This window comes from Onychomys torridus, chromosome 1, assembly GCF_903995425.1.
Source record: "Onychomys torridus chromosome 1, mOncTor1.1, whole genome shotgun sequence".
NCBI lineage: Eukaryota > Metazoa > Chordata > Mammalia > Rodentia > Cricetidae > Onychomys > Onychomys torridus.
The window spans coordinates 92862862-92889167 of NC_050443.1; the positions used below are offsets into that span (position 1 = coordinate 92862862).

General features: G+C 44.4%; 1 protein-coding gene across 1 annotated transcript in view; it reads left to right on the forward strand.

The window, feature by feature from the left end:
- Window positions 1-26306, forward strand: part of Insc (INSC spindle orientation adaptor protein) — a 107168-nt gene that overhangs the window by 16715 nt on the left and 64147 nt on the right. The window contains exon 2 of the mRNA XM_036175839.1: window positions 10982-11082. Coding sequence (XP_036031732.1) covers window positions 11021-11082 — 62 coding nt within the window. The 5' untranslated portion in view covers window positions 10982-11020. The remainder of the gene's footprint in view (window positions 1-10981; window positions 11083-26306) is intronic.

Here is a 26306-nt window from a genome sequence, read left to right on the forward strand (position 1 = left end):
TCACATAAACAAGAGTAGTAACTGATATTTATAAATATCTTTATATTTAAAGCAGTTTTCATGGAGAAGTATTGTAGACTGTCTGATCTATCATTTTACTGGAATTAAAAATATAATGTTAGTTTTCTGTGTAAGAAAGGGTTCTGAATAAATAAATAAATAAATAAATAGATCGATCGATCGATCGTTAGATAGATAGATAGATAGATAGATAGATAGTTAAATGTAACTAAGAGAGCTCTGTTGTCAATTAACAGTTAGCTGCTGAAAACCAGTGATATGCTGTAGAGGGTTGGAAGATAAGGTATTGTTTTCATCCCCACTCAACTTTTTAACCATGTAAGCTAATAAATTAAGAAACTTTCAATTTTCTGATTTTAGTTCTCTGAAATTGGCATAACAGTGGGATGGATTGTTTTGGATGTTTGGGGGTATAAATGTATTTATTTATTTGGAATACTTAGAAAAGTTTTTGGCACATAGTTAAATGGCAGATATCACATTTCATTGAATTTAAGGTGTAATCAAATGAAAGACACCCTGCTGCTTCATAAAAAAGGAAAAAAGGCTAGAGGCAAACTATGACAAAGCCAAGATGCCATTGGTTAGGGTATGACAAACTGAATCTTAGAATTGCATGGCTGTAGCAATATTAGCTGTTATTGTGAATGGATGTGTGCGAGCAGAGATGGCCATGTCTTGCAGACAGGTTCAAAGCCTCAGAATGAATAGGGCTTTATTCAAGGCCACCCTCATGTTGACTGAGCTCCTACTCTGCCTTAGACACCATTCAAGTGTTGCTATGACAGGTGGTGTGCTAGACCTAGTGGCAAGTCTTATTAAAGCAGCATTCTACAGACTCTGGCCTTCATGTCTGAAGTCTACATAGGTACCTTGAGTAGACAGATTTACCTGACATCTCCTTTTCCAAACTGAAAGGATTATTTAGATATGGACATTACAGAAATGTCAATAGTGTGTTGAGAATGATTGTGCTTGCTCACACCCTGGCTTATTCTGTTTATAAACACAGGGTGAGTCAAGCCTTGGAGTGGGTTAAATCTTGTCTATGGTTTCTTTTCATTAATGAGCTGGTGAGAATACTTTACCACTGTGGCTAAGCCAAGGTTCTGATTCAGATTGAATGTCGCATAATCCTTTGGCTACATGGTATGTGAGCTGGGATGGTAGCTGTTTCTTCAGGGCTAGTGCTGCTGATCACAGAAATGTTGCAGTGCTCAATTTAAAACATGATTTCTGTCCTATGCTGCTATTCCCAAATGCCAAGACTGTAATTATAATGGGAAGAAATATATTGGCTCACAGTATAGGAGGTTAGGAAGTCCAATCTCAAGAACCCACCAGCTTTGTATCCGGAAAGGCACTGCTTTTCTTCCAAGATGATGCCTGAAAGCTGCATCCTCCAGAGGGCAGAAAGGAATGGTCCTCGTGTGGCAGAAGATGGAAAGATCAAGATAAGCAAACCCACTTCTGTGAACTTTTATATATAGTATTCATCCATTTGTGGGGATTCACTGTCATAATTATTTAGCTCCCTAGATTCCTTTGCTCCTGAGGCTGTCACATTGGGGATTAGATTTTTATGCATCTTGGTAGGAACTTGAAGTTTCAAACCACAGCAGTTTCTATGTACTGGTTTTTCTTTTTCTTTTTTTTTTTCTTTTTTCTTTTTTTGGTTTTTCGAGACAGGGTTTCTCTGTGTAGCTTTGCACCTTTCCTGGAACTCACTTGGTAGCCCAGGCTGGCCTTGAGCTCACAGAGATCCACTTGCCTCTGCCTCCCGAGTGCTGGGATTAAAGGCATGTGCCACCACCGTCCAGCATACTGGTTTTTCTTTACATTCAAATTTCCTTTGCTTCTTTCCAATGTATTTAATAGAGTGCTTTTTAGCCTTTTGGAGGAGAACAGATGTTTGACATCTAGGTAAGAAATCAGGCGCATGGAGGGATGCCATGACACTTCTCATGTAGTAACTTATTAACTGGCTTTTGGGGTCAGAGTCGATTCTTAGGTGTTATTAGCTTCTGAAGTGTCATGTAAGCACTATGCTCTTAGGGCAGTTTAACAACACAGAACAGGTTCTATTCTGATTTTACAGATTAAAAAAACCAAAGGTCAGAGAAGCAAGCTAAAGTGGGATTAGTTATGGATTTCTGTGGTTTTGGTGTTCTACCCTCTCAAGGCCACTTAGTAAACCCCAGCACAGAGAATTGGGGAAGGAAAAGAATCAGGGTTCCTGGCTTGTCCTGGATGATAGCTTCTGTGCTATCATCCTGTCATAGATCGAGAAGAATGCAAAGACTGCATTCACAAAGATATAAGATGCTGTAAAATCCTTCCTGTGTTCTCAAGAGTATATAGACCCCTTTAAGCTGGGTCTTCATCATGATTCAGAAAGGGAAATAGCTTGCCCAGTGTGACCTCTGAGTGTGATTTATGAAATAGGATGTATCCAAATTTTCGCCACATTGGAGCTATTCAATTTTCTCTAATGGCCTTTATCTGAGAGTTATGTCTATTTGTGGCAGTTACAACCAGTAACTCATTAGCTTAGAGCATGGTGATGGTTAATTTTAACACCCTGGGATCTGGGCCCAGTGGGGAAGGTTTCACTCTTCTGCAAATCAAAGATAAGCAACATTTGAGCAGTTGGATAATATTTATATCAGGGAAAATTAGAAAGTAAGAAGTAATCATTTAAAGTTTGAGTGTGGAAAGGCCTTTGAATACTTAGAATTTAGTTGGCAGAATGGCTTTTGGCGCCTTCCTTCACTCCATGCTTTCACCAGAAGCCTGGTGTGATCTTTATACCAGGCACCCACTGATCTTATAGACATGATCTCACTGGTATATACAGAATTCTCATTTTGTGGTAATTATTTATGTATCCCATCTCATAGAAAAATGAATCTTGATGTCCAAGGTCACACACTAATGAACTTGGGGAGGTTAATGTACCTGAATGTATATTCTTAGTCCACAGAACTCTGGTAGGGGAGGCTCAATAGCCCAGGCAGGCCCTTTTCCAGGGAATAGTCCACTTCAGGTCTCAGGGTTCTGGCTGCCAGTTTCTCAGTTATAACCTTCAGAAAAAATACCCAGCTCAACCAGGTGCCAGAGACAATAGCCTCCTGTGCAGCTTCCAAAGCACAGGGCAGCTAGGTAGTCTTTGGCCCAGAACAAGGGAGGCTGTATTTCAAGCCATACCACGGGGGCAGCAATGGATTTCCTGTTTCCACACAAGACTTTTGGTGGAGGCTGCGTGGTGGTTTCCTTGGATGGGGTGATGCCATTTAGAGATGAGTGGTTGTATAAATCAAGTACCGGGAGCATGGATTCCAGTAGGGATGTCTTGATGCTGTGTGTCTTAGTTAGGATTACTATTTCTGTGCTGAAACACCATGACCAAAACAACTTAGGGAAGAAAGGCTTTATTTTGCCCACAGTTCCATATAACAAACAGTTCATCATCAAAAACAGTGAGGGCAGGAACTCAAACAGGGCAGGAACCTGGAGGCAGGAGCTGATGCAGAGACTATGGAGGGGTGCTGCTCACTGGATCACTCCACATAGTTTGCTCAGCCTGCTTTCTTCTAGAACCCAGGACGACCAGCCCAGGTGTGGCACCTCCTACAATCAACTATGTCCTCCCTCACTGATCACTAATTAAGAAATTGCCTTAAAGCTGGATCTTATGGAGTCATTTCCTCAATTGAGACTTCCTCTTCTCTGATGACGCTAGCTTGAGTCAAGTTGACATCAAACTAGCCAGCACAGGGTGTTTCTCCCTCTCTCTCAGGCTCTTTAGAGACTCACACACATTCCTGAGCTAACTTACCTGTTCTATCTCATTCACAGAAGGACACTATCCAATCAGGACTCTTGAATTTCCCTTAGTATGCTGCTTCCCTGTATGTGAAGCAAATAATAAAAGCAGGCGCAGGTATCCATGATATATAACGGGGCACCAATTGTGATTTTCTACTGCAGACACTGGGAAGTCTTGGTTGGTCTTCCTACAGATCTCTCCTGGGCAAAGGCACATTGGGATTTCCCATGGGATGACAAGCAGTTTACGGGGCTTGTGTGCATGTCCCAGGCAGAGCTGTGTTCTTCAGCAACAAGGTTTCCTTCCCTGTGAACTTCTCTCTCTGTCCACATTAACCTCTTCCATGCTTCTGTGACTCATCTGAAAGACAGGGATAACATAGTGACCTAGCTAAGGGAACCGTTTTAAAGACTAAGTGGAAAGTATGTAGAACAGTTTTACAGCCGTTAAGTGTTTCTTACTCTTTCCCTCTTTATGATTATTGCTGTTATTACTGTGGCAAAGAGCTGGTCCTGAGATCCCACAAGTTCTAATATCCTAAGAGTATGATGTAAGGGCCTCTAAGACCGGCCTATTTATTCCTTGGTACCACAGACTCAGTCCTGACAAGTTCATAATATAGTTTTATAGATAGAATTTTTGTGGACTTTTAGGTAATGTCTTGAAGGTAGATAGATCCAGTTCATTGGGCAGAGGATTGGGACCTTTGCTTTGCTGAAGCTCTACCATATCACACAGGCCTGTGGGGCCTAGAGCTGGTAAATCATTTTGTGAGTCCCAAGGTCCGTTCTGCCGGCTTCTTGGCCTCTGTGGCCTGACAGCTGTGAGGGGCCACCAGGGCTTTCTTCAGGGAGCCAGCGCTTTCTATATTTCATGAGGCTCAGTCTATCAGGCAGGGCCAGGTGGCAGCTTGCTTGGTTTCTTGCAACTCCCCTGGGAATGAGAGTACTTGAAGTATTGATTGCTGCGGGATGCCAGGCACCTAGCTAGTGGCTCAGGGACAGCTCCGATGACCATCTCCATTCTTGTCCCAGATCTGAGGCCCCAAGTTCAGATGTTGAGGAGGACTCATCGTTACTTAAAAAGCTTTTCACTATTATTTCTTTTTCTCTTTGTTCCCAGGCCTCTAGTGCTTTCCCCAGAAGCCTCCACTGTTTTCTGAATCAAGCCCCTGGTGCTGGTCTCCCTCCCTGGAGTCCATCCACTACTCTGAAGCTCCAGTCTGGTCATTTCACTTCCTTACCCAAACATCTCCCACAGGATGGTGACTTAGAGACTGAAAACACCTGTGTCCTTTATTTCCATTACTGTATGGCACACTCCCTCCAGCTTCATGAGAAGTATTTGGGTCCCCAAGTTCTTGCTACATTTTCTGGTACAGCCTAGACTGCCCCACTGGCCCTGAATGCCACTGTCCCATCTTTAATTGACAAAATCCCAACCTGCCTTTGAGGGTCACCACAGATATTACCTCCTCCTCACCCTGCTAAAAATGGCCACTCCTTTTTCTGCATTTTTATGCCACTGGGGATATTCTCCTTTAAAGTCAGCCATATCCCTTCCACATTCCAACATCCTGGCATATTCCACCTTCCAGAAACACTTCCTGAGCTCATGGTACTGGTCTGGTACTCACTTGGATGTTCTCCTCAGTCTTCCCTCCAGCCCCTTTCCTTTCCCTGTTTTTAATAACTCCAGATTCTTTTTTGGAGTTTCAGTGTTGGGACCATGCTCCAAGAAGCTCTCAATGGCACTTTATCCCCACTTACTGATCTTGGACTCCCAGGTGTCCTCCAGATCTCTCCTGATTACCCTCAAGAAAACACTGTAGTTTTCATGAAGCATCCTGACTGTCCATTGGTTCATCCATCTGTCCATCTGAAAGAGCCTGATAAACACAGATCTGAACGTGGGAAGGGAAGCTGCTCAGCTGGGCATGACTAGACAGTGAGGACTAGAGGAACTTGGAAGGGACAGGTATCTTTATCTGTGTCACCATCATAGCCCCTCTGAACACTTAGGCCACACTGAGATGGTGACCATTGTCTATCAGTGAAGAAGCTGAAGTTACTTCAACAAGATCTCATCTAGCCAGTCAACAAGTCTTTATTAATCATTATGTATCAGACAAATTGTCAGTTATGGAGGAGACAGCATTGAGCAAGCAAGGCCTTTCTGCCTGTCCCACGACCTTGAGGGGAGAGATATACTAAGTTGCTAATGCCATGGTTAAGTTTGGTAAGTTCTGTGCAGGAGAAACATTCAGGGAGCTCTTACATCGAAGGGCTTGACTCCATGGTCTGGGGAAGTTTGCCCTGGGGAGTAGTGTTTGTGCAGAGCTCTAATGGACCATAGGGATGACTGGATGAGAAATATGGAGGCGAGGCTGTCCTGGAATAGAAAGCATTTGGGAAAAGGAGACATTGGTGCTAAAATGATGAACAACAACCAGAGTGTCTGGATAGCAGAAAGGGACCAGATGAAAGGTTAGAGTTGTAGTCAGGTGTCAGATGGATATCTGGGCTAGGTGGGCTACCCAGAGAGTTTGGCCTTGGTGTAGCAGTAAGAAGCCACTGGTGGTGGGGGTAAGGTAGGGGTGAATAGTGAGATGATACAATTTGACTTGTGTTTTAGATCATTCTCAAAGTTGCATTGAGAATTTTTGTGTTGAATGAGTCTGGAGAGAAGTAAGTGATAGGTGGTGACCTCCAGAAGTTCTTTCATAGGTCTAAATGAGAAATGGCAGGGGATAGTGAAACATGCAGAATGAGGGAAATGAAGCTGTTTGGGATAATTTGCAAACTGTACATCCAGAATTTATCAGACTTTATCTGCTAGGCATTCTGCACAAATTCACTGATTAAGGAAGAAGACTGTAATAAAAACATATATTTCAGGGCTATTTCAAAGTGTTACTTGCATACCAGGTATAGGAGAACTTGATCCTCCTGCAGCTACAGGAAGAATCTCCTAGGTTCAAAATCCAAGCTCTGCACACAATTGATAAAGCTGAGGTCATGTGTTTCTGTTCTGTGTGACTGGTTGGTATTTGTTATTGTTGCAAAGGGTTGCATACAAATTGCCTGGCCTTTTCTGTTTATATATTGTATCATGAAAATTCATAACATAGGGGCATTTCTCAGATGTAGGAAGTAGGGGCATACGTTAGAAACCAAAGGAACAATGTTTGTCTGTGGGTTATCTTAATGCTTACAATATTACAAGTTTCTCATTCTGCAGATGGGAAACAGGTATGGAGGCCCTAGAAAGGTCCTGTTTGTTCCCGAATAAAGCAGTGTTCTTCTCTAAAGGACTTTTCAGTTCTAAAGGTGGAATGACTTAGAATGATGGGTTGGCAAGATGCTTCCATCACTTACAGCCTCTGCACTCTGAAGTCTTGGAGAAAGGGGGATCAGAGCTGCATCTGCATGGTCCTGCTCTCCCCAGCCCCCACTTCCAGAAGCCTCCTGGCATTACTTCTGGAATTGAGTGTTTTCCACAGTATTTACTATCTCTCCCGTGTGGTTAGTTGTACTGGATGCATCAGATTAAACAATCCCAGCTGTGCCATGAGCTGTCCCCAGATTGTCCCATTGGACAAAAGCAGAAATACCCTTTGCTGCTGACTCTAATGGAATACTTTACAGTAAATAGTCTCAACTTCCTGCAAAAGGCCAGTCTCCTTAGCCAAGTGCAGGTGAGCAAAGGCTGCTTTTAATGAGACCTGGGCACAGAACTAAGTCATATAAATTGATCTATTGAGTTGAATTAAGTCAGAGATACTCAAGGCTTCAAGTTCTTGTGAACAGACACTCATGGTGTGATGCAGCCCAGGGAAACATGGTGAGGGTAAACACACCCGAAGAATCCAGGGAGCGACTTGGTGGGGGTGGGGGTATGGACAGAGAGTTCCTCTTTCCTGTTTACTTCTACTTGTGTCCTTTTCACCTCTTCTACGTCTCTCAACTCTGTCTCTTAAGGAAAGGATACTCCCTTCTTCACCTACCCAAGCACAAAATCAGAGCCTTTTGCCTGTACCGAGTCCTCAGGGAGCTTCTAGAATAGGTATAGTTGAAGGGACCACTGTCACAGAGGGGTGGTGATTTTCCAAGGTCATGTGCTAATCAGGTAGAATTGGGATTTGAATATATCAGCCCCACCCCATTTAAACTCTTTCTTTCATAACAGTAAGAAGTAGGGTGTCCCCTTGAATCTATCTTGGTTTCCTGGTAGATCATGTAGCTTTGGATTGGTCTTAACTATTTGAACCTTTGCTCAGTGTGGTGATATTTTATTTGTGCACCCTAATAAAACTTGTATGGGGATCAGAGAATAGAGCCAGCCACCAAATTAGACATAGAGGTCAGGTGTGGTGGCACATACCCTTAATCCTATTACTTGGGAGGCAGAGATCCATCTGGATCTCTGTGAGTTCAAGGCCACACTGGGAACAGAGCCAGGCGTGGTGGCACACACTTTTAATCCCAGCACTTGAGATCTCATGACTTTGCTTGGGAAGGACACACACCTTTAATGCCAGGAAGTAATATGGCAGGGCACAGAAAGGTAAATAAGGTGTGAGGAACAGGAACTCACGCTCTGGAGGTTGAGGAGTTGATAAGGTGAGGTTGGCTCTGGATTGTTCTGTTTCTCTGATCTTTCAGGATTCACTGCAATATCTGGCTCCTGTTTTTTTTTTTTAATTTAATTTTATTTTTTTTATTAATAAGACTGTTTAGCAATTTGTATTACAGCTCAGAGGATGGGTGGGACCCAGGGCAGTGGGATGCTGGAGATGTAAGGGCATCAGAAGTGGGTGGAGAATTGGTGGGAGGAAATCCATGAGAGCTCCATGCTTAGCAGTTCACACTGTTAAGGGTAGCAGCCCTACTTGATGCTTTAGCTGGGGCTTCTAGTGAAGGTCCTTGGGGCTTGGTACAGCCTCCAGGGAATGGAGTTGTGCCTCCCATCATCCTCACCTGCTCAGCACCTGTCCTCCAGGCTCCAATGTGGAGTCTAGTGCACTGCCTGCAATAGATACTTCTCTCTTCTGTAAGGTGATAATAATTAATGTACCATGAGTTAATAGTGCATGAAGTATTTAAAAGAGCACCTGGCATATAGTTCATGTTCCATGAATATTAGCAGTTAGAATTATTGTTATGGGATCTTCAAAAGCATCGTCTAGGTTGAATGCCTGGTGTTTACTACCTGTTCTTCCAGATAGTCACCCTCATCTCTTTGTCATCCCCATGAGTGTAAGCTATGGTTCCACACAGACTCCTGACTATGTGGTGGTCATTGGGTAGGGTCCTGTGCCTACTCTCATATTGAGAATGAAACATCTTAGAATAGAGCCTGTGAATAGGTTAGTGATACATAAGAACTTCATCTGTCCCTGTTGGGCAGCTGTAAATGAAACACCTGCGGCTCCTTTCTGAAGGTGCACAGATCATGTGTTAGAAGGCACTGCCAGAATATTGTGGTCTCCAAAGTCATGCTTTTGGAACCTTATCATAGAAACTCAAACATTGGTATGCATCTAGGTTTCTGCTCATGATTACTGGGCTTTCTCTGGGTCCCCCAGGTTCAACTGGAATTAGATCCAGGTTTCCTCCAGGGTCCTATGGCCTCTTCCTTGACTTCAGAATCCTTGGTTTACACTGTAAAGGGCCCTGATGTTTGCCAACCATCTCCTAGTCTTCTAATCTACCATAGGCATTAATTCTCTCTTCAGTGTTTTTTATTTACCTCTTCTTCGCAATGATGAAGATAAAAATAAGAAAAAATGTCATTTCATTATTACCATCTCATCACATGTTAGATTTTATTCTGGGAAACCTGGATTTTCCTTTATACTTTATGTTCTAGAGACTTTTAGGGCCTCCCTGACCCACAACATTACAGGCGGTTGCCAATGCTCTTGGTTGCTCACCAGAATGAGATGGTAAAACCCTTTTGCTGAGGACACCACACATTTGGGTTATAGGATATTGAGAAATCAAGTTGAGCTGGAATTTCCTTCCTGCTGGCTAGCTTTCACAGTCTGGAAGGTGCTACTTAAGCTGCTAAGGGATGAAAAATCATCAGTGTTCCTACCCAACTGTGCATCCTATGAGCTACAGTGAGGACCTGCCTAGTAAGATATGTTTACCCATGTACTAGTATTACTATTATAAGGGTAATAATCCACTCTCTGTTTGGATTGGAGGCCCATTCTACAGGAAGAAAGTGAAAAGGGAATGTGGAGGAAATTCTTCCCAAAGCAGGGCAGAGGTGAGGTGAGGTGAGATATCAACAGCTGGGCGGTCAGTTTTAGGAGGGACGAGGACCACCCCAGCTGTAGCTTGTTACTGTGATGTTAAAGTAAGCCAAGTGCGCTCTTAGCTTTGGGATCGGAAGTCTCTAACCTCATCCATGTTCTTCCCATTGGTATGCTTTTGGCTGTACAGAGGCTTCATGTCCACTGCCTTAACCAAAGAGACTGTGTGTAATCTCAGATGTAGGAAATGTAGAGGTGGGTCAGACTACAGGATCAGCTGATTCCGAGGGTCTGTGATGGGGACCTAGACAATGTTTCTCTGCACTCTGACTCTGTTCTGTAGCTAGCTCTTCTCGTGACTGCATGATTAGTCTCGTCGAAGTTGATTTGCATTATCTTCTGGGTCTCACCTGGTGAGATAAAGAAAACCTTCCCTAAGAGCCACTTTGTCATGATTCGGTGGCCTAAAGTGAGCCTTAGGTCATATCCTGAGCTTTCCACTTGCTGTTCAGGTGAAGTGACGTCATCTGAAGTGGACTGCATTTGGCTGCTTTTTTAGTATGCGTATGTCCTGTACAATATTTGCTGGCCTGTGTGTCCCAGCGTCAGTCACACCAAAATGGGTAAATATTTGGCAATAGGACAAAGGGGAAGATCGTAGTGGGTTATAGTGAGCCAGGGATTTAGAAAGAAGGTCAGCTCTGAGGCCGGCCTTATCTGTGTGAGGACATCAGAGTGTAAGTCAGCTCAGAAGAAGAGGAGGCCTGGAAGGCCTTCTGTCACACCTACTTTGGTTCCTTAGAGCTTGGATTTGAGAGGTGAAGAGACTGTATCCTCTCTGATAGGCCCATCTTGACCTGTCTCTTCAGGGTCCCGACCACTGTGGGCAGGCGTTGCTGCAGATTGGGATGAACATGATGGCACTCCCTGGAGTTCAGCACCTGGATTCCATCCCTGTGCAAGGGCAGAGGTAAGTCACGCTGCTTATCCTGCCCAGGAGAGGATTGCTAAGATCGGGTCCTTGGGAGGTACCAGTTGCCTTGAATGGAGTGGTGTGGACGGGGGAGGGAGATGATATTGGCAGTGTATGAAGGACAGGAGTTTGAGAATATTTACTCTGGAAGAGAGATGTGGGGCCACCAGAGGTGCCTACACCCACTTGGAAAGTCCACAAAGAGTTGCTAGTGCAGATTTGACTTGTCAGGCCCTGGAGGCCTGAACCAGAAGCTGAGGTGCAAGTCCAGAGTACCAGATCTGTGCCTGATGAGCTCTCCTGGGACTGTCCTGACTGACATGAAAGATCCATGTCTTTAGAAATTCTTCAGTCTCAGGCACCAGGATAGAAACTCTGAGGTAGGCTGAGGCTATAGAGGAGCTGTGCAACCTGGTGTTCCAGACTTCTGACAGCTGGACTAGCCTTGGCTCCTTTACACCCTCCATCATCATCAAAGGGACTTTGTCTTTATTCCTATCAGTCAGCATTCATTAAATCCCATTTGTTTTCTGATTTTTTGAGATATTTGATGAGCTGTTTAGAGGAAATGTAAGCCTGTTAAGAACTGTTTGGTTTTATTTTTTCATATTTTGTTTTGCTTCATGGATTTCTCACCTTTTCTGTATCTCAAACTTCCCACCAGAGCTGCCAGGGATGCTGAGTTACTTCATATTAGTTCCCATACTGCCCATTTGGTTTTGGGATAGATGTGTATATGTATGTCTGTATGTATAGATGGACAGATAGACATGTTAATAGATAGGTGATGGATGGTAGATAGGTACATAGAAGATAATGTGATGCTTTTAAATAAAAGGATGAATTATTTGCTAAACCTCCCTAGTGGGAGAGAGTTAATCACTCTCTGTGAAGGCATGGCCTATTCTTCCAAAGCCGTCATTAGAAGGAGGTGTATGAATCTGACACACAGTTCTTGCATGTTCCCTAGGACACAGAACATCATTAGAAGTGTAATCTAAAGTTTCCTGTACAGCCAGAAGCAGAAAATAGGTGATCATATCTTTGCATGTAGCCTGTATGGTGAAACTCAGAGATGGTGAGATGTGACTGTCAGTATGTCTGGTGGTAGAGCTGTCTCAAGATGATCAAGTGTGGTCAGCTATGGCCATGTGGCTACCTGGTCTTAGAGCTGGGTTGTACTTCTTATTCACCATGTGGCTGGTGAAAATTCTGGAGCCCCATCTGTTCTCCAGTCCCCTTATGTTTAAAATGGGGGTAGTGACAGTACCTACCATGCAGGGTTGATGGGAGGCTAATCATATTAATATATGCAAAATATCTAGAGAGCTATGTAGAGAGACTATTGTTTAATAAATGTCTGCTAATGTCAGGGTCACTTTGTGTAGGTGTTGTTAGAGAATTCTTCTGGAATTCTCCCTTCTGACCCTTTCCCCCTCAGTGGGTGACCTTACCAATAAATAAGAAGGCATAGACTCTTTCAAAGCCTGGTGTTCTAAACTTGGAAAATTGGGAAAGTCCCATCAGAGACAGTGCAGTCTGCTTGCCACTGCACTGCCCACCCCTTCCCCGTGTGACATTAAGTTGGGCTGTGGAACAGCAGTGATTCTGGCAATGGGATCCTAAGAGGGTGGGACAAAGGCCGCTCTAGGGCTGGAGAAGCATTTAGGACAGTGTCGAGAAGGCCAGGCTGCCTCAGCCTGACTCTGGGCTCCGCTATAACAAAAATTCTGTTTCTTTATCTGTGAACTGTGAATAATTTGTACTTATGTCAGCGGTTTCTTATAAAGCTCTCTCTCTCTCCCCCTCCCTCTCTCTCATACACACACACACACACACATAACACACGTACACACACATACACACACATACAAACACACACACATGTACACACATACAAACACACACACATGTACACACACATACACACACACACATGTACACACACACACACACACACACACACACACACACACACACACGGTGGAAGGTAGAACCTGTTGGCATGTAGGAACTCCTCAGTTGATTAGCTTCTCTTTCAGAAGAGGAACAGGCTCCCCTGAATAAAGGATATGGGGTGAAGGTCAGATCTTGGCAGCCTTCATGTCTCTCTGCTTACCCACCGGCCTTCCTTTTTCCCTTTCCACCTTCCAATGCCCTTAGAAGTTTAAAGTGGAAGCAAGAGTTAGATTGCATCAACACGATATAGGGATCTAGCTTGCCTTACCCAGCAGGCACCTCAGGAACTCCAGGCATTCAGACTACAAATTCCATTTTGTTCGCAGTTTCTCTCTAAACCAAGGGCAGATATAGAAAGGGCATGCTCTTCCTTTCTGAGGACATTCCCAGAGGGTTTCACATTAGAGGCTTCAGGTTTTGAAGCTTCCAGTAGCTGTGTGACAAGTCTTTCTGTAAAGCACTGATTGGAAGCACTGATTAATCTGTACCCCAATGGAGAAACTGAGGCTTGAGAAGGAGACAGAGTTGCTGTATAGCAGAGCTAGGATGGGACTTCTACTCCTGTGCTGGATGAGACTCAAGCCAGTCTGTTTTTCCAGTGTTCTTGGGGCAATACACAAACACATGCTCAACTCTTTAAGCAGTCATGTGTTTATTTGCCTCCTGCAAAAATACTTATTGACTGAGGATCACATCTTTTGTATGGTACGGTGTAGTTGAGGACTTAAAATGACCTGGTTGGATGTGGTCCCTGCCAACAAGAAACTCACACTCAGAAGACAGTTCCACAGTGTCCCACCTTTTCCTCTGGCCCCTTTCCACTTCTGCCATGTTCCCTAAACCTTGGAGATGGTCATATACATATTCCATTCAGGGTTGAGTGTTCAACAGTTACTTATTCTCAACTATGAGTCTCTTCTGTAACTGTAGCCCACTGAAGGGAGAAGCTTTTCTGAGTGAAACTGGAGGCATCATGGAAGCATAGTCAAAGGTGATGTGACAAGCATATCATGTCCATTCATAAAAAACAAGAGCAGGAGCTTCCCCACTGGTGCTTACAATCTGCCCTGCCACAGCATTTTACACCCTTGAACACTGAGCAGCTGCGGTTACCTATTACTGGCGTGTTTGTTCTTTTTGGGGGTCCACCACCCAGCTCCCAAATAAATCACACACAGAGAGACTTAAAAAAAGAAAGAAACTCACACTCTATTCAGTGACTTCTCCATTGGTTAATTGCATTAGATTTGCAGCATCTGTGACCTTTCACTGACATGAACCTTTTTGTTTTGTGAAACTCAACCAGAAGTCTGAGATGACTGGGGCTGGGTGCCTCTGTAGCTAGTGACAAGTGGTCCGCTGGTCATCCAGCCTACTGTGGAGAACCAGTGGGGGCCATTGCAGGCCAGCCTGTCTCTGAGTCAGTAATGGCTTACATGTGTGCCCACCGCTCTGGCTGCTGTTCTGATGCTGAGGGTCATTTTCTGGGACTGTGGTGAAGTGTGCAGACTGTAATTGTCAATGGGATAATTGTATGTTTTTCTGTTGTTTAAGCCAAAAGGCAGACCAATCAAAGCTAGAATTAAATTCCCTCTCTTATCCCATTTCCCAAGAGAAATCCACAGAAACATGGCGTGCGACCTCGAGAAAGCAGACTGGAGTGACTCAGTAGTTATTTTTAAGAAGAGTTGGAATATAAATTCCCATATGCTTCTGGGAACTGGGCTTACAGAATCATTGAACGTTGTTGCTGCAAGTTTCCTCTGAGGTCATCAATACCGTCCTTCCTATGCAAGCCTGGGAAACTGAGGCTCAGAGCAGGGAGTGGAGACCCTTTTGAGGAAACCTTTCTTCCCTGACTTTTATTTCCTAAGTTCATTTCCCCACCCGGCCTCCAGGAATTTTCTATGACAGGGATCTGTGATAAAGAAATGACTTTAAAATAATTTCCTTTTATTCCCTTAATCAAATAAGATTAAGAGTTTACTTAATCTGAGACATGACACCTTATCCAGTCCATAATGAATGTTGTTAGTACCCAAGAACTAAATGAGTATCTCATTTATATTTCTTCTCCTGGCTATGATTAGAATGTATGTTATGGGGGCATCATAAGTGGTTGTTGAATGACTACATGTTCCCCAAACGTTTGATGGCCTGAGGAGATGGCTAAGTGGGTATGAGCACTTGTTCTGTGAGCATGAGGACCTTGGTTGGAATCCTCATCACACACATAAAAATCCAGGCATGGTCACAAGGTGCCTGTAACCCCAGAATTGGGGGACAGGAGGAGAAAGACACATCCTGGGAGCTCACTGGCTGTCCAGCCTATCCAAACAACACTCTTCAAGTTCTGTGAGAGTCCCTGTCTAAAGGCAATAGGTGATAAATGATAAAGGAAGACACTGATTCCTGGTCTAGCACCTTCACTCACATGCATGGGCACACACACCAGACTCTTGTATGCATGCCCCTCCCCCAAAGTCCCCACAGATATTTAATGAATGGACAAGCCCTTTGCTAGGGAGCTTCAGGTGAGTAAAAGTACTCAGACATGCATGGCTTAGCAATGGGACTTAGTTCTTTTCCCTAAGACACTTCTCTTCTGTCTCCAGCATACTGGTCTTTCTTCATCCCTCCTTCCCTCCCCACTACGCAGTCTCCCCCACTTCCTTTCTTCTTTCCCTCTCTCCCTCCCTCCCCCTATATGTCCCTCATTTCATCTCTTCCTCCTTTCTTTCCTTATTTCAGAGAAAACAGTTGTTTGGAGGGAAAGGATAAGCTATTTATCTCGAGAACTCTGAGTGGGAGCCAAAGGTTTGGTTGGTTGAAAGATTCAGAGAGTTGAGAGAGACATTTTTTTTTTCCATCTAGAGAAGAATGATTCAGAAATAGTTTTAGTCTTTGCTTTTAAGTTCATTGGAAGAGACAAGTCTATAATTTGCTCATCAAATCTCTTAGGGGAGAGCACAGTGCAGCAGGGAGCATGGGTTGGGAGCCAGAGGCCAGCCTGCCACCAACTTACTGTCTGTCCTTGGACAAACCTTCTCCTCCAGGGTTCAGGTTTTTCATCCCAGGAAGGGGAGATGGTACAGATTCCCCCGAGGCATCTCTAGATTCAACATTCTAGGAGTACAGGGTCAAGTTTTAGATGCTTTTGTCCCTTTGTGGACAAAATGATCTTTAGTGCCCAGGCCAGGGAAAGCAGCTCCATTGACTAGCAGGAGGCCTCCTCAGTCTCTCCTAGGAGATTCAGCAAGGTCTTGCAACTGCCTTGTACCTGAGGTGAAAGTGTTGAGTGTATTAGTTTTGGAGTATACTAGTTTCAGCTCTGAGTGTGACCTCTATTTAGCTTGTATGAACTCCTTGATATGGCTGGATGTGTGTTAAGGAAGAAAGGTTTGTCCTGTTTTTTTGGAGTATAATGCTGATAAACCTACAGGTGAAAGCATTCCAGCATGCTTCAGAATTTTACTCAGTCATTTCAAACTCACCCCTATTCCTCCTCTGGCTACACTTGGCCACTCACCGCTTCCCTAGTCATGATTCCATGCCTCTCCTTCTTGGCACATGATACTCCTTCTATCTGGAGCTGTCCTCTTCCAAATCCTGCTGCACTTGAGAGCATGCTCCGAAGGCAGGAAACTTACAGGGATACCCTAGCTCTAGTCACACACCCCTTTTCTTTTCTCTCATAACTCTCTGCTAAGTCCCATGCACCGTGTATAGCACACACTCGGCAGAAGGAACATATATGCATAATAAAAGGTTCCACCCCATGGAGATCATATTCTGTATTGGCTTAGTTACTTTTCTGTAAAGTAAAACACCATGACCAATGCAACTTTTAAAAGGAAGGGTTTGTTTGGGGCTTATGATTCTAGAGGATTAGGATCTGTCATGCCAGAGACAGCATGGCAGCAGGTAGCAGACTTGTTGGCTAGAGCTAGAAGCTGAGAGTTAGGCCCTACACATCTTGAACATCAAGCAGGAGGGAAAGAATGAACTGGAAATTGCTTAGAACTTTGAAACCCTATATTCTGCCTCCAGTGATATACTTCCTTCAATAAGGCCATACTGCCTCAGCCTCCACAAACAGCCACCAACTCGAGATAAGTATTCAAACACCTGAGTCTAGGGGGGCGGCATTCTCATTAAACCTTCACAGGTATCTCCTCTGCAGAATCCTAGAACACCTAGCCCAGTGTTCACAGTAGATTTTGCACATGATAGCTCAGTGCCTTTTATATAGAAAAGCATTCTTTACAGAGAATTCCCTTTGCACAGCAAGTGGAAAAGAGTGGGACAGAGGAATCCAAATTCTAGACTTGGAAGGCTTTGAAATGAAAATACCACTTAGAGTACAAATAAATTAAAATGAGTCAAGCAAACAGTAGATGTGGTGTTCCACTAACTATCTACTCTAGAGTTTGGAAAACACTATACATAGGACCGATAGGATAAGCTAGGAATGGGGAACTGGTGCCAGGAGCTGGTGACCCAGTATAGGTCTGCCACAAGGTGGAAATATCATTCCTGTAGCACGAATCTCTAAACAGTCTTATTAAATAAAAAGCTTGGGAGGCAGGTATTGAGATGATAGCTGAGAGAGAGATCAGAGAAACAGAACAAACCACAGCTAACCTCACCTTGATAACTTCTCAGCTGATCCTGTTTCCTCAGACTGGAAGCCTCTGAGTCCTCATCCAAATGGATCTCAGCTGCTCCAAAGCCTAAAAGCTTAACCAGACTCTAGTTCCTGGTCCTCATGCCTTATATACCTTTCTGCTTCCTGCCACCATTTCTTGGGATTAAAGGCATGAGTCAAGATGCATGGCTGTTTCCAGTGTGGCTTTGAACTCACAGAGATCAGAGGGATTTCTGCCTCTGGAATGCTAGGATTAAAGGCGTGTACTACCACTGCCTAAACTCTTATGTTTAATATAGTGGCTGTTCTTTTCTCTGACCCCCAGGTAAGTTTATTGGGGTGTACAATATATCAACCACACATTCCTTTTGGTATGCAAAGATCAGCCCTAGAGACTTTTCCTCAGTGGTGGACTTCAAAGAATGAAGGGGGAAAATCTAAGAGGCAAAGATAGGGTGAGGACAGTGAAGAGGTGGGGAGACCCTGAAGCTCTCAGAGCTCTGATAGTGTTACTCTCCCAGGACCACTGTCCATGTGATCTCCTCAGCTTCTCTGCTCTGCTACAGAATCATCAGAGATTTGTAATAATGGGACCAAGCCAGCAGAGTGGCTCTGAAGTCTTACAGACCCCATGGCTTCTCAGCAAAAAATGAGTGAAGGGTTTGGGAAGTAACCAGCACACAGTGGGCTGTAGATGGCCCCAAGCTTTACAACGGCACCACTATGCAAGATAAGAACAGGTTTGCATAGTGGAACAAGTTAACCCTGGGTCCTAGGGGCCGGACAATCAGCTGAGTTGCTGGACACTGTTCAAGGGTACAACATAATAGAGAAGATCAAGAGTCTGGTTTCACAGTTTCTGAGGTTTGTTCCCATACCTTCTCTGTGTGACATTGCCCAAATCCCTTCAGTGATGGTAGCTTCATAGGACTGCTTCAAGGGTTAAAGTGAGCAACTGATATTGAGTCAAGTGCTTAGCCGGGTGCCAAGAATGCCTGTTAAAACAGTTAGCAGTGGGGTCTTAGACAAATAACCTGGTGCCCCTGAATCCTTGTTTCTACATCTGTAAGGTAGAATGGGCATCTCCAAACACTAAACCACCTTGAAGGCTGATACCCAAAAGGTACTCTAATTGGTAATCCTTTACTGGTGGGTGGGCAGTCTATTCCCTCTGACCTATAGCAGTCCTGGAGAAATGTTTTTGGAGTGCATTGCTTGGTACTAGAGTTCTTTAAGATGAAGTTCTATAACTCCCTCCCCCTCTCCAACCCCTCCCCCCTGCATAATTCCAGTCTAAATAGCATCATCTAGTCAGGAGTCTGGTTGTGGAGAGGATTGTGGTTGCATCTGGAGTTGTGTTTGCAGTCTGCAAGACTCCAGCAGAACCAGATTTGGGTCTCAGTCACCTCATTCTAGATGTCTAGGAAAGCCTTGGTCTGAGAGCGATAGAGGAGCACCATGGGGAACAGGAGATCCTTAGAGGCCTGGCAGAGCTGCTAGGAACCCCACCCCTGTAAGATACCCTCTCCCTGCTCCCCAGGCACAGGAATGGTCTTTAGAGCATCAGGTTCAGGTTCCTGTTCATCATGGATATGGCGAAAACTGAACCTCAGTCCCAGCCATGACCCCTCTGACTCCTTGAGCAGAGACCCTACAGGCTCCTGACTGGTGATTTTCCACCATGAAGGGAATGTGACTCATTGCCAGGCCCTCTGCCTTGACCTCAATTTTCAGTTCTCCTCTGCCGTGAGTAATAGGATCAGTTGTCTGGACTTGCAAAGGACAGATTTCATGCATAGTGAGATGGCAGCTTAAAGTTCACGGCTGAGGACAGTTGAACCACTAGAAGTTAGGGTGTGGCAAGGACAGCAGGATCCCCCACCGCATAGCCAGAGCTGCCCTTGTTAACTAGATATTTTATGTTGGGGTCAGTCAGCAAATCCAATAGAGAGAGGTGGGGCCTAGAGATTTAGAGAGCTAATGACAGAGAACCAGGCAAGCTATGCAATTATGGGATGCTCAGTGCTAACACAGTCCAAACCTTAATGAGCCCCAGTCCCTAGACTCTGAAATTGAGGAGAGCAGCTTATTCTGTGGCGACACAGTGACCAAGGCTGGGTGTGGATGAGTTGGTACTGGGGCTGCATCTGGGGGAGGGGATGTGTTTCCTTGCCTAGTCGCTTACCTAGGAGACCCTAAGGACTCTTAGATGTATGTGTCCTCAGGGCCTAGTTCCCCCTTCTGCGGTGGCCTATGGACCCTACTTATTATAGAACCTTGCACTGCAACCAAACGAAATGAAAACTGGCTCTTGCTTGGCTTTGATTCCTGTCCCAACAACGACAGCTTCAGCCACCGGGACCTGACATCCAGGGATCAGTTTTGATCTTCTCTCCTTCTCCCATGTCCCCTCACTCCCTTCCCTTCTGGGGCAGCCACTTCTTTCCCTCCCCAGGCACTGTTGTTCAGGTTCTGTTTTCTCTCCTCCAGGAGCGCTCTCTCAGGCAGCCCCCATCTGGTATTGAACCCTGCTTCACTGCTCTTCCAAGTATCTCCAAATGCACTCAGAGCTAAATCCAAATTCCTAAACTTGCTGCAGTCAAAGTCGTTGATGAGGACCAGCCTCTCTTCAGACCCTTCCCTTATCTCCTCCTCACAGGCCTCCTGCTTTAGCCATGCAGCTCCTGCTGTATTACTAATCTGATCCTTTTGGCCTTTGGACATCATGTCCCCCTCGGCACAGAAACCCACTGACTCTTGTCATTTTGGTCAGCTTCTCTTTCCCGAGGACAGGGTAAATGCTATTTCCTTTGTGTAATATTCCCAGGCAAGGTCAGGCAGGCTCCATCTTCTGTGATCCGGGGCTACTGTTTCACAGTTTCTTGATGACAGCCGGTGTTTAGTGAAGCTGAGATTTGGGGCCCTGGGGGCCTGGGTTTGAGTAATGGCTCTGCCGTGTACTTAGCCTGTGCTCTCTCCTGGCAGCAGTTTCTTCATCTGGAAGTAATAATAGTCCTTCTGTCATCATGCTGTGGGCAGGATGAAATGAGACACTCTAGAGAGGGGCTCGGAATCCCAGCTGGCTTCTTGCTGGATCTCAGCACATTGGCTACAGTTAGGATTCCTTCCGGATTTTTGGTACTGCCTCACCTGTCTGAGGTGCTAATCATGAGCCTTGTTAGGACTGAGAGTTTCTCCCCCAGCCTTTGGAGCCTCTACTGCTGTATGGGGAGTGTGTAGAAAACATCTGCCTGTAGCCTGGGCCTGACACATCCTGGCTAGGGGACTTGGTATGATGAGCAATTTCTAGTTGCATCTGGGGATGTTTTGGAGGGCAGAGCCACCAATACAACTCAAAGGAAGAATTGTGTGTTTTTCATGGGGGAGCTGGGTGTGATAATAATGGGGAGTGCCATGTCGTGACCAGCAGAGGGCCTGCCTCAATACTGCTAAATCACTATGGAGTTTTTTTCTCCCTGGATTACCATACCCCCAAGAAACAGAGAGATTAGAAGTTGCTAGTGTTTGCCATTATCATTCACAAGGTACTTAAGTTTAATTCATATATATGGGGAACAGCTTCAGGGTGCTAGGCCCAGCAGCTGAGGTACAGGTAGGAGAGATGAGACAGACACAGGCTGGATCTGCTCAGGCTCAGCCTGCTAGGGGTCAGCCCTACCTAGACTTTTGACCGTTTATCTACTGTGACCCCTTTTACCCCAAAAATTGATTATATGACCCCAAGTATATAGGCATATAAACTAGGTATACAAATATTTATTAGTAATAAATCAGGAATAAATTTCTCAAAGCAACTCTTTTTGTATATATATACATATTTATAGTTTTATCAGGTATAAAAGCATATCTGCATGCTAAAGAGATTGGATATGTTGTTTCTTTTTTCATAAAGAAGTAAATCTTAGCTGACTGACACTACAGAACATAAAGAAATGTCTCTGTTTTTGGAGTTGATTAATACTTTGACTTCATAATTAATTAATTTTGTCATTGTTAGTACTAAGAATTCTGTTCATATAAATACATAGTACAAAATAGCAGAAGTATATATGTGCCATTTCAGAAATTGTTAGAAATTCCATCCTAATCCCAAGCCAAAATTAATGATGTTCTATGAAACTAAAATTAACAACTCAAACAGCAATTTTAAAGTCAAGAATTCTAATACAATTCAGGGATATGCTAATTTGATATTTACATGCTGAGGAGCACAATAGGAAACTATTATAAGGATTTAAACAGTTGATACTGGTGCTTGACAGTGGATTCTATGGAACAGGCAGACATGTGGAGCATCATGTGAGACATGAACTCATCCAGGAGGCTTCCTCAGAGGAGATGAGTCAGCACACGAGGAGAAGGTGTGAGCAAGAGGTCAGGATTGAGAGATTGAAAGGACTTGGGGACAGTGATTGGAAATTATAGGGAAGTTGTAGGTGAGCAAACTGAGGCCCAGAGCACAAGAGCTCAGAGCCACTAAGAGGGGGTCATGGAGGACGATGTAGGCAGTGGCTTAGTCAGGTCTCCTCCTGTAGATATTATCACACCAACTCTCAGACATGTACAGAACCAACACACACACACGCACACACACACGCACACGCACATGCACACACGCACACCCCTCACAGAGGTTAAAGATAAGTCACAGATTGCAGAGACAGTTCTGTGGGGAAGGTGCTGGCTGCCAGGCTTACTATCCAAGTTTGACCCTTGGACTCACATGGTAGCAGGAGAAAACTGACTGCTGCTGTCGTCCTCTGAGTTCCATATGTGTGCATGTGAGTGCTCACAGATGCAATAAGTAAGTAATTGCTAAAAATAATAAATCATGAAGGAATTAATGAAAGGCAGGGAGTATTCATAACTTATTTCAAGCTAAGGACATCTTGAATGCCAGAGTTAGCAAGGGAGAACTCCAAGTCATTAGAGAGGGGCAACTGTCAAAGGTGTGTGCTAGCTCCTTGTGCTGGGCACAGGTGCTTGGTTCATATCCCTTGGCATTGCGAAGCAGAATAATGAGTCTCATGACCTGGACCCAGTTCCCATGTAGGACCCTCTTTGAGTGAGGATTCTTGATAAGTGCATCTATGAGTACAGGTCAGGATCGCATGTGCTCAGTATGCAGACGGTATTTGCATGACCACATTTCTAATCTCTGTGACAAAATCCTGACAAAAGTGACTCATAATTTGGGAAACAGCCCACTATGGTTTGGAAGCCATGGAAGCAGGGGCTTGAGGCAGCTGGTCACATGACGTTTGCAGGGATGTAAGGCAGGGTTCACATTGTGTCAGCAGTCAGGAAGCAGAGAGAGGTGAATAGTGGTAGTCAGCTTGCTTTCTCCTTTGTATCTATTCTGCGACTCCAGTCACTAGAATGGTGCTATCTTCAGTTAGGGTAACTTTTCCCGTCTCAATTAAGCTGATCTAGAAAATTCCTCATAGACAAGTCCAGAGGTTTGTTTCTTCTGGGTGATTTTACATCCTGTCAAGTTGGACTGGTATTTGTTATTAATTATCATAGGATGCAATAAATAGTTTCTCTTAGAAACTGTTTTGTTGAAAACCATGTTAGGTTTTACAAAAAATGGGGAAAAAGTAAGATACCCTCAAAGTTGCCTATTTCTTGAGAAAGTAATATAGACTATGGAATAACTGGAGAGATCACTTTGTCTTTTGCACCCAGGTCGCTGATGAGTATCACTCCCCTTTGTCAGGATTCCTGGAGTTATCCAGGATGGAGGCTCCAATCTTTTACTGTTATGCCAAGCATTTTAGTAAAAAGAAAATGGAATGGGGTAGAGAAGGGAAATATTAAGTGGGCAGGATGAATAATAAACATGGGAATTTTTGGTGAATGTTGGGGTAAAATCTTAGCTTGGGGAAGAAGGTCAGTGCATAGAGACAGGTGAGAACATGGAGGATCAGAGGGCACAGAGGCCATTTGCCATGTTGTGCGTGGACAGAGGGAATTTGTACGGTCTTCTGAGGTAAAAAAGAGCTCACTAATGTTTCTAGCAGTGCACAGATGCACTCATGGTGAGTGGGGAATCATGCTGTCTGAGCACTGCAGAGCGGTGAAGGCACTCAGCTAACCTGGTAACTATGTGTGGATAGCCATGCAGAACTAGAGACTTGTCTTCCCCAGTGCCTGGAAAGACTCCCACTGGTGCTGCTCAGTGTGGGACTCGCAGGAAGAGCAGAGGCCAAATGACGAACACAGTGGAAAACTTAAGCAACCTCAAGTGGAGGCGTTTTCTAACCCTGCTAGTGCCTGGAGCAGAGGGTTAGAAGTTAAAACCCCAACCACACTGTCAATTATTTATACTCATTTCATAAATTATTATGTTTAAATTGGCTGCCTAGTAAACAGTGTACACTTTTGCACCACAGAGGTTAGGTCATTCTAAATCAATCTATCCTTGTTTTGATGAGAGGAAGGGCTGGGAGGGAGAACAGGGAGAGAGAGAGAGAGAGAGAGAGAGAGAGAGAGAGAGAGAGAGAGAGAGAGAGAGAGAGAGAGGTAGATAGTTTTCTTCATTGGACCATTTTGGTTATAGAGAGGCACATGGGATGGGTGATCCCCGATGACACTTGTCCTTGGGGGATCCAGGAAGCATTCTATTACTCAGAGCAAAATCCCCACTTGTTTATGTTGCCTGGGAAGCCACTGACGTGCTAGCCAGTCTTTTCTGAGCTCACTTTCCACTCATCTTTCTGCCATATGCCCACTATAGCTACCCTGTCTCCCCAGTAGTTTCCTTCCAGGGCCTTTGCCTGGGCCCTTTCCTCTGTCGTGAACACTCAGTTTCAATATTTTATCATGTTCTTGCTTCCTGGGAGAGTTTGCTCCTAATTTACATTTTACACTTATTTAAAATGGCAATGACTTTCTTGTGTCTCACAGGAACATTTAAAAAATTTTTTTTATATTCATCTGTTTATTTTATATCTCAGCCACAGCCTCAATCCCTAATCTCCCCTCAAAGTCTCTCTCCCCCATTACTACATCCCACCCTCCAAGCCTCTCCTCTTCTGTTGCCATCCAGGGAAGGGCAGGTCATCTATGAGGATTAATAAACCTTGGCATTTCAAGCTGCAGTGAGACTAAGTACCTCCCCATGTATTAAGGCTGAGAAAGGTTACCCAGTATGAGTAGTAGGGTCCCCAAAGCCAGTAAAAGTCAGAGACAGCTCCTGTCCCTGCTGTTAGGGGTCTCATAAGAGGACCAAGTTACACAACTATAACGTATATGCGGAATGCCTAGGTCAGTCTCATGCAGGCTCCCTGGTTGTTGGTTCAGTCTTTGCAAGCTCCTGTGACCCCAGGTTAGTTGATTGAGTGAGCCTTCCCATGTTGTTCTTGACCCCCCATGGCTTCACAGGAGCATTCTTGAGCTCCCTGATTCTGCCTCACCCTTTTAGTAGAAAGATCAGTTAAACACCACACAGTTCTCATGTATTCTGTTTTAATCATTTGTTTTCTGGCCTATTGTGTGCCCTCCATAAAGGGATGGATGCTGGTTGTTTTGTTTGCTGCTTTACCCCCCTTCCTGGTACATCAAGGGCACTATGTGAATGGTGGTTACATAGAAAAATGAATGTTCAGACAGGCTCTGTGAGGACACGTGGGACACATATCTGCATATGTGGATTGAAGATTCATGCTTGATAAAGCAGAAATGGAAAGTCTGTTAGAAGTCTGTCTGTCTGTCTCAATCAGAGCCCATCATCTGCTTCCAAGCCCCTTTCTGCACCCATTCTGCTGTGCAGTCATAGACCAGGGACTAGTTTGACTGTTCTCTCATTCATGACACCAATGAGCCAATGTCAAAGTCTTCATGATTTTATCTTCTTCACAGCCTTTCTATCAATGCTGAGGCTTGAACACAGAGCCTTGAGCATGGTAGGCAAGCACTCTGCTATAAAAGCATGCCCCCAGCCCTTCCTTAGCCATTTAAAAAATTATTGATTTATTCAGTATGTGTGAGTGTTTTGCCTACATAAATGCATGTGCACCACATGCTTGCACAGAGCCCGTGTAGGCCAGCAGAGGACATCAGATCCATGGAATTGAGTTACAGGTGGCTGTGTGCTGCCATGTGGATCCTCGGAAGGGAACCTGGGTCCTCTGCAAGAGGAGTCAGTGCTTTCAACCGCTGAGCCATTTCTCTAGCCCTTTTTCTTAACCATTCTTGAAGGACTGTTCTCCAAGAACACTTTTTCTACTGAGGCTCAGGATTCTCCCTTGTCTTCTATTTGAGCTGTTTTGGCTGAATAGAAAAGTCCTTGGCTCTCAGCTCATTTCCTTGAGCATTTCATTGTGACTACTTTTGAATAAGATGTTGGTCTAAAAATATCTAATGTTAACATAAATTTCTATTCTTTATCTGTAACTTGTACTTTCTTCTGGATGTACAAGGGACCCCTCCACCCATCTCTTCCTTTATTCCATTATTCTCTTGTTCAACTATCTTTGTTAGTCTTTATCACTTACTCCCTCTTAGACAGCCTTATGTAGTCTCTTCTGGCCTTGAACATAGCTGAAGATGACCACGAACTTCTGATTCTTCTATCTCAAGCATGCAGTAC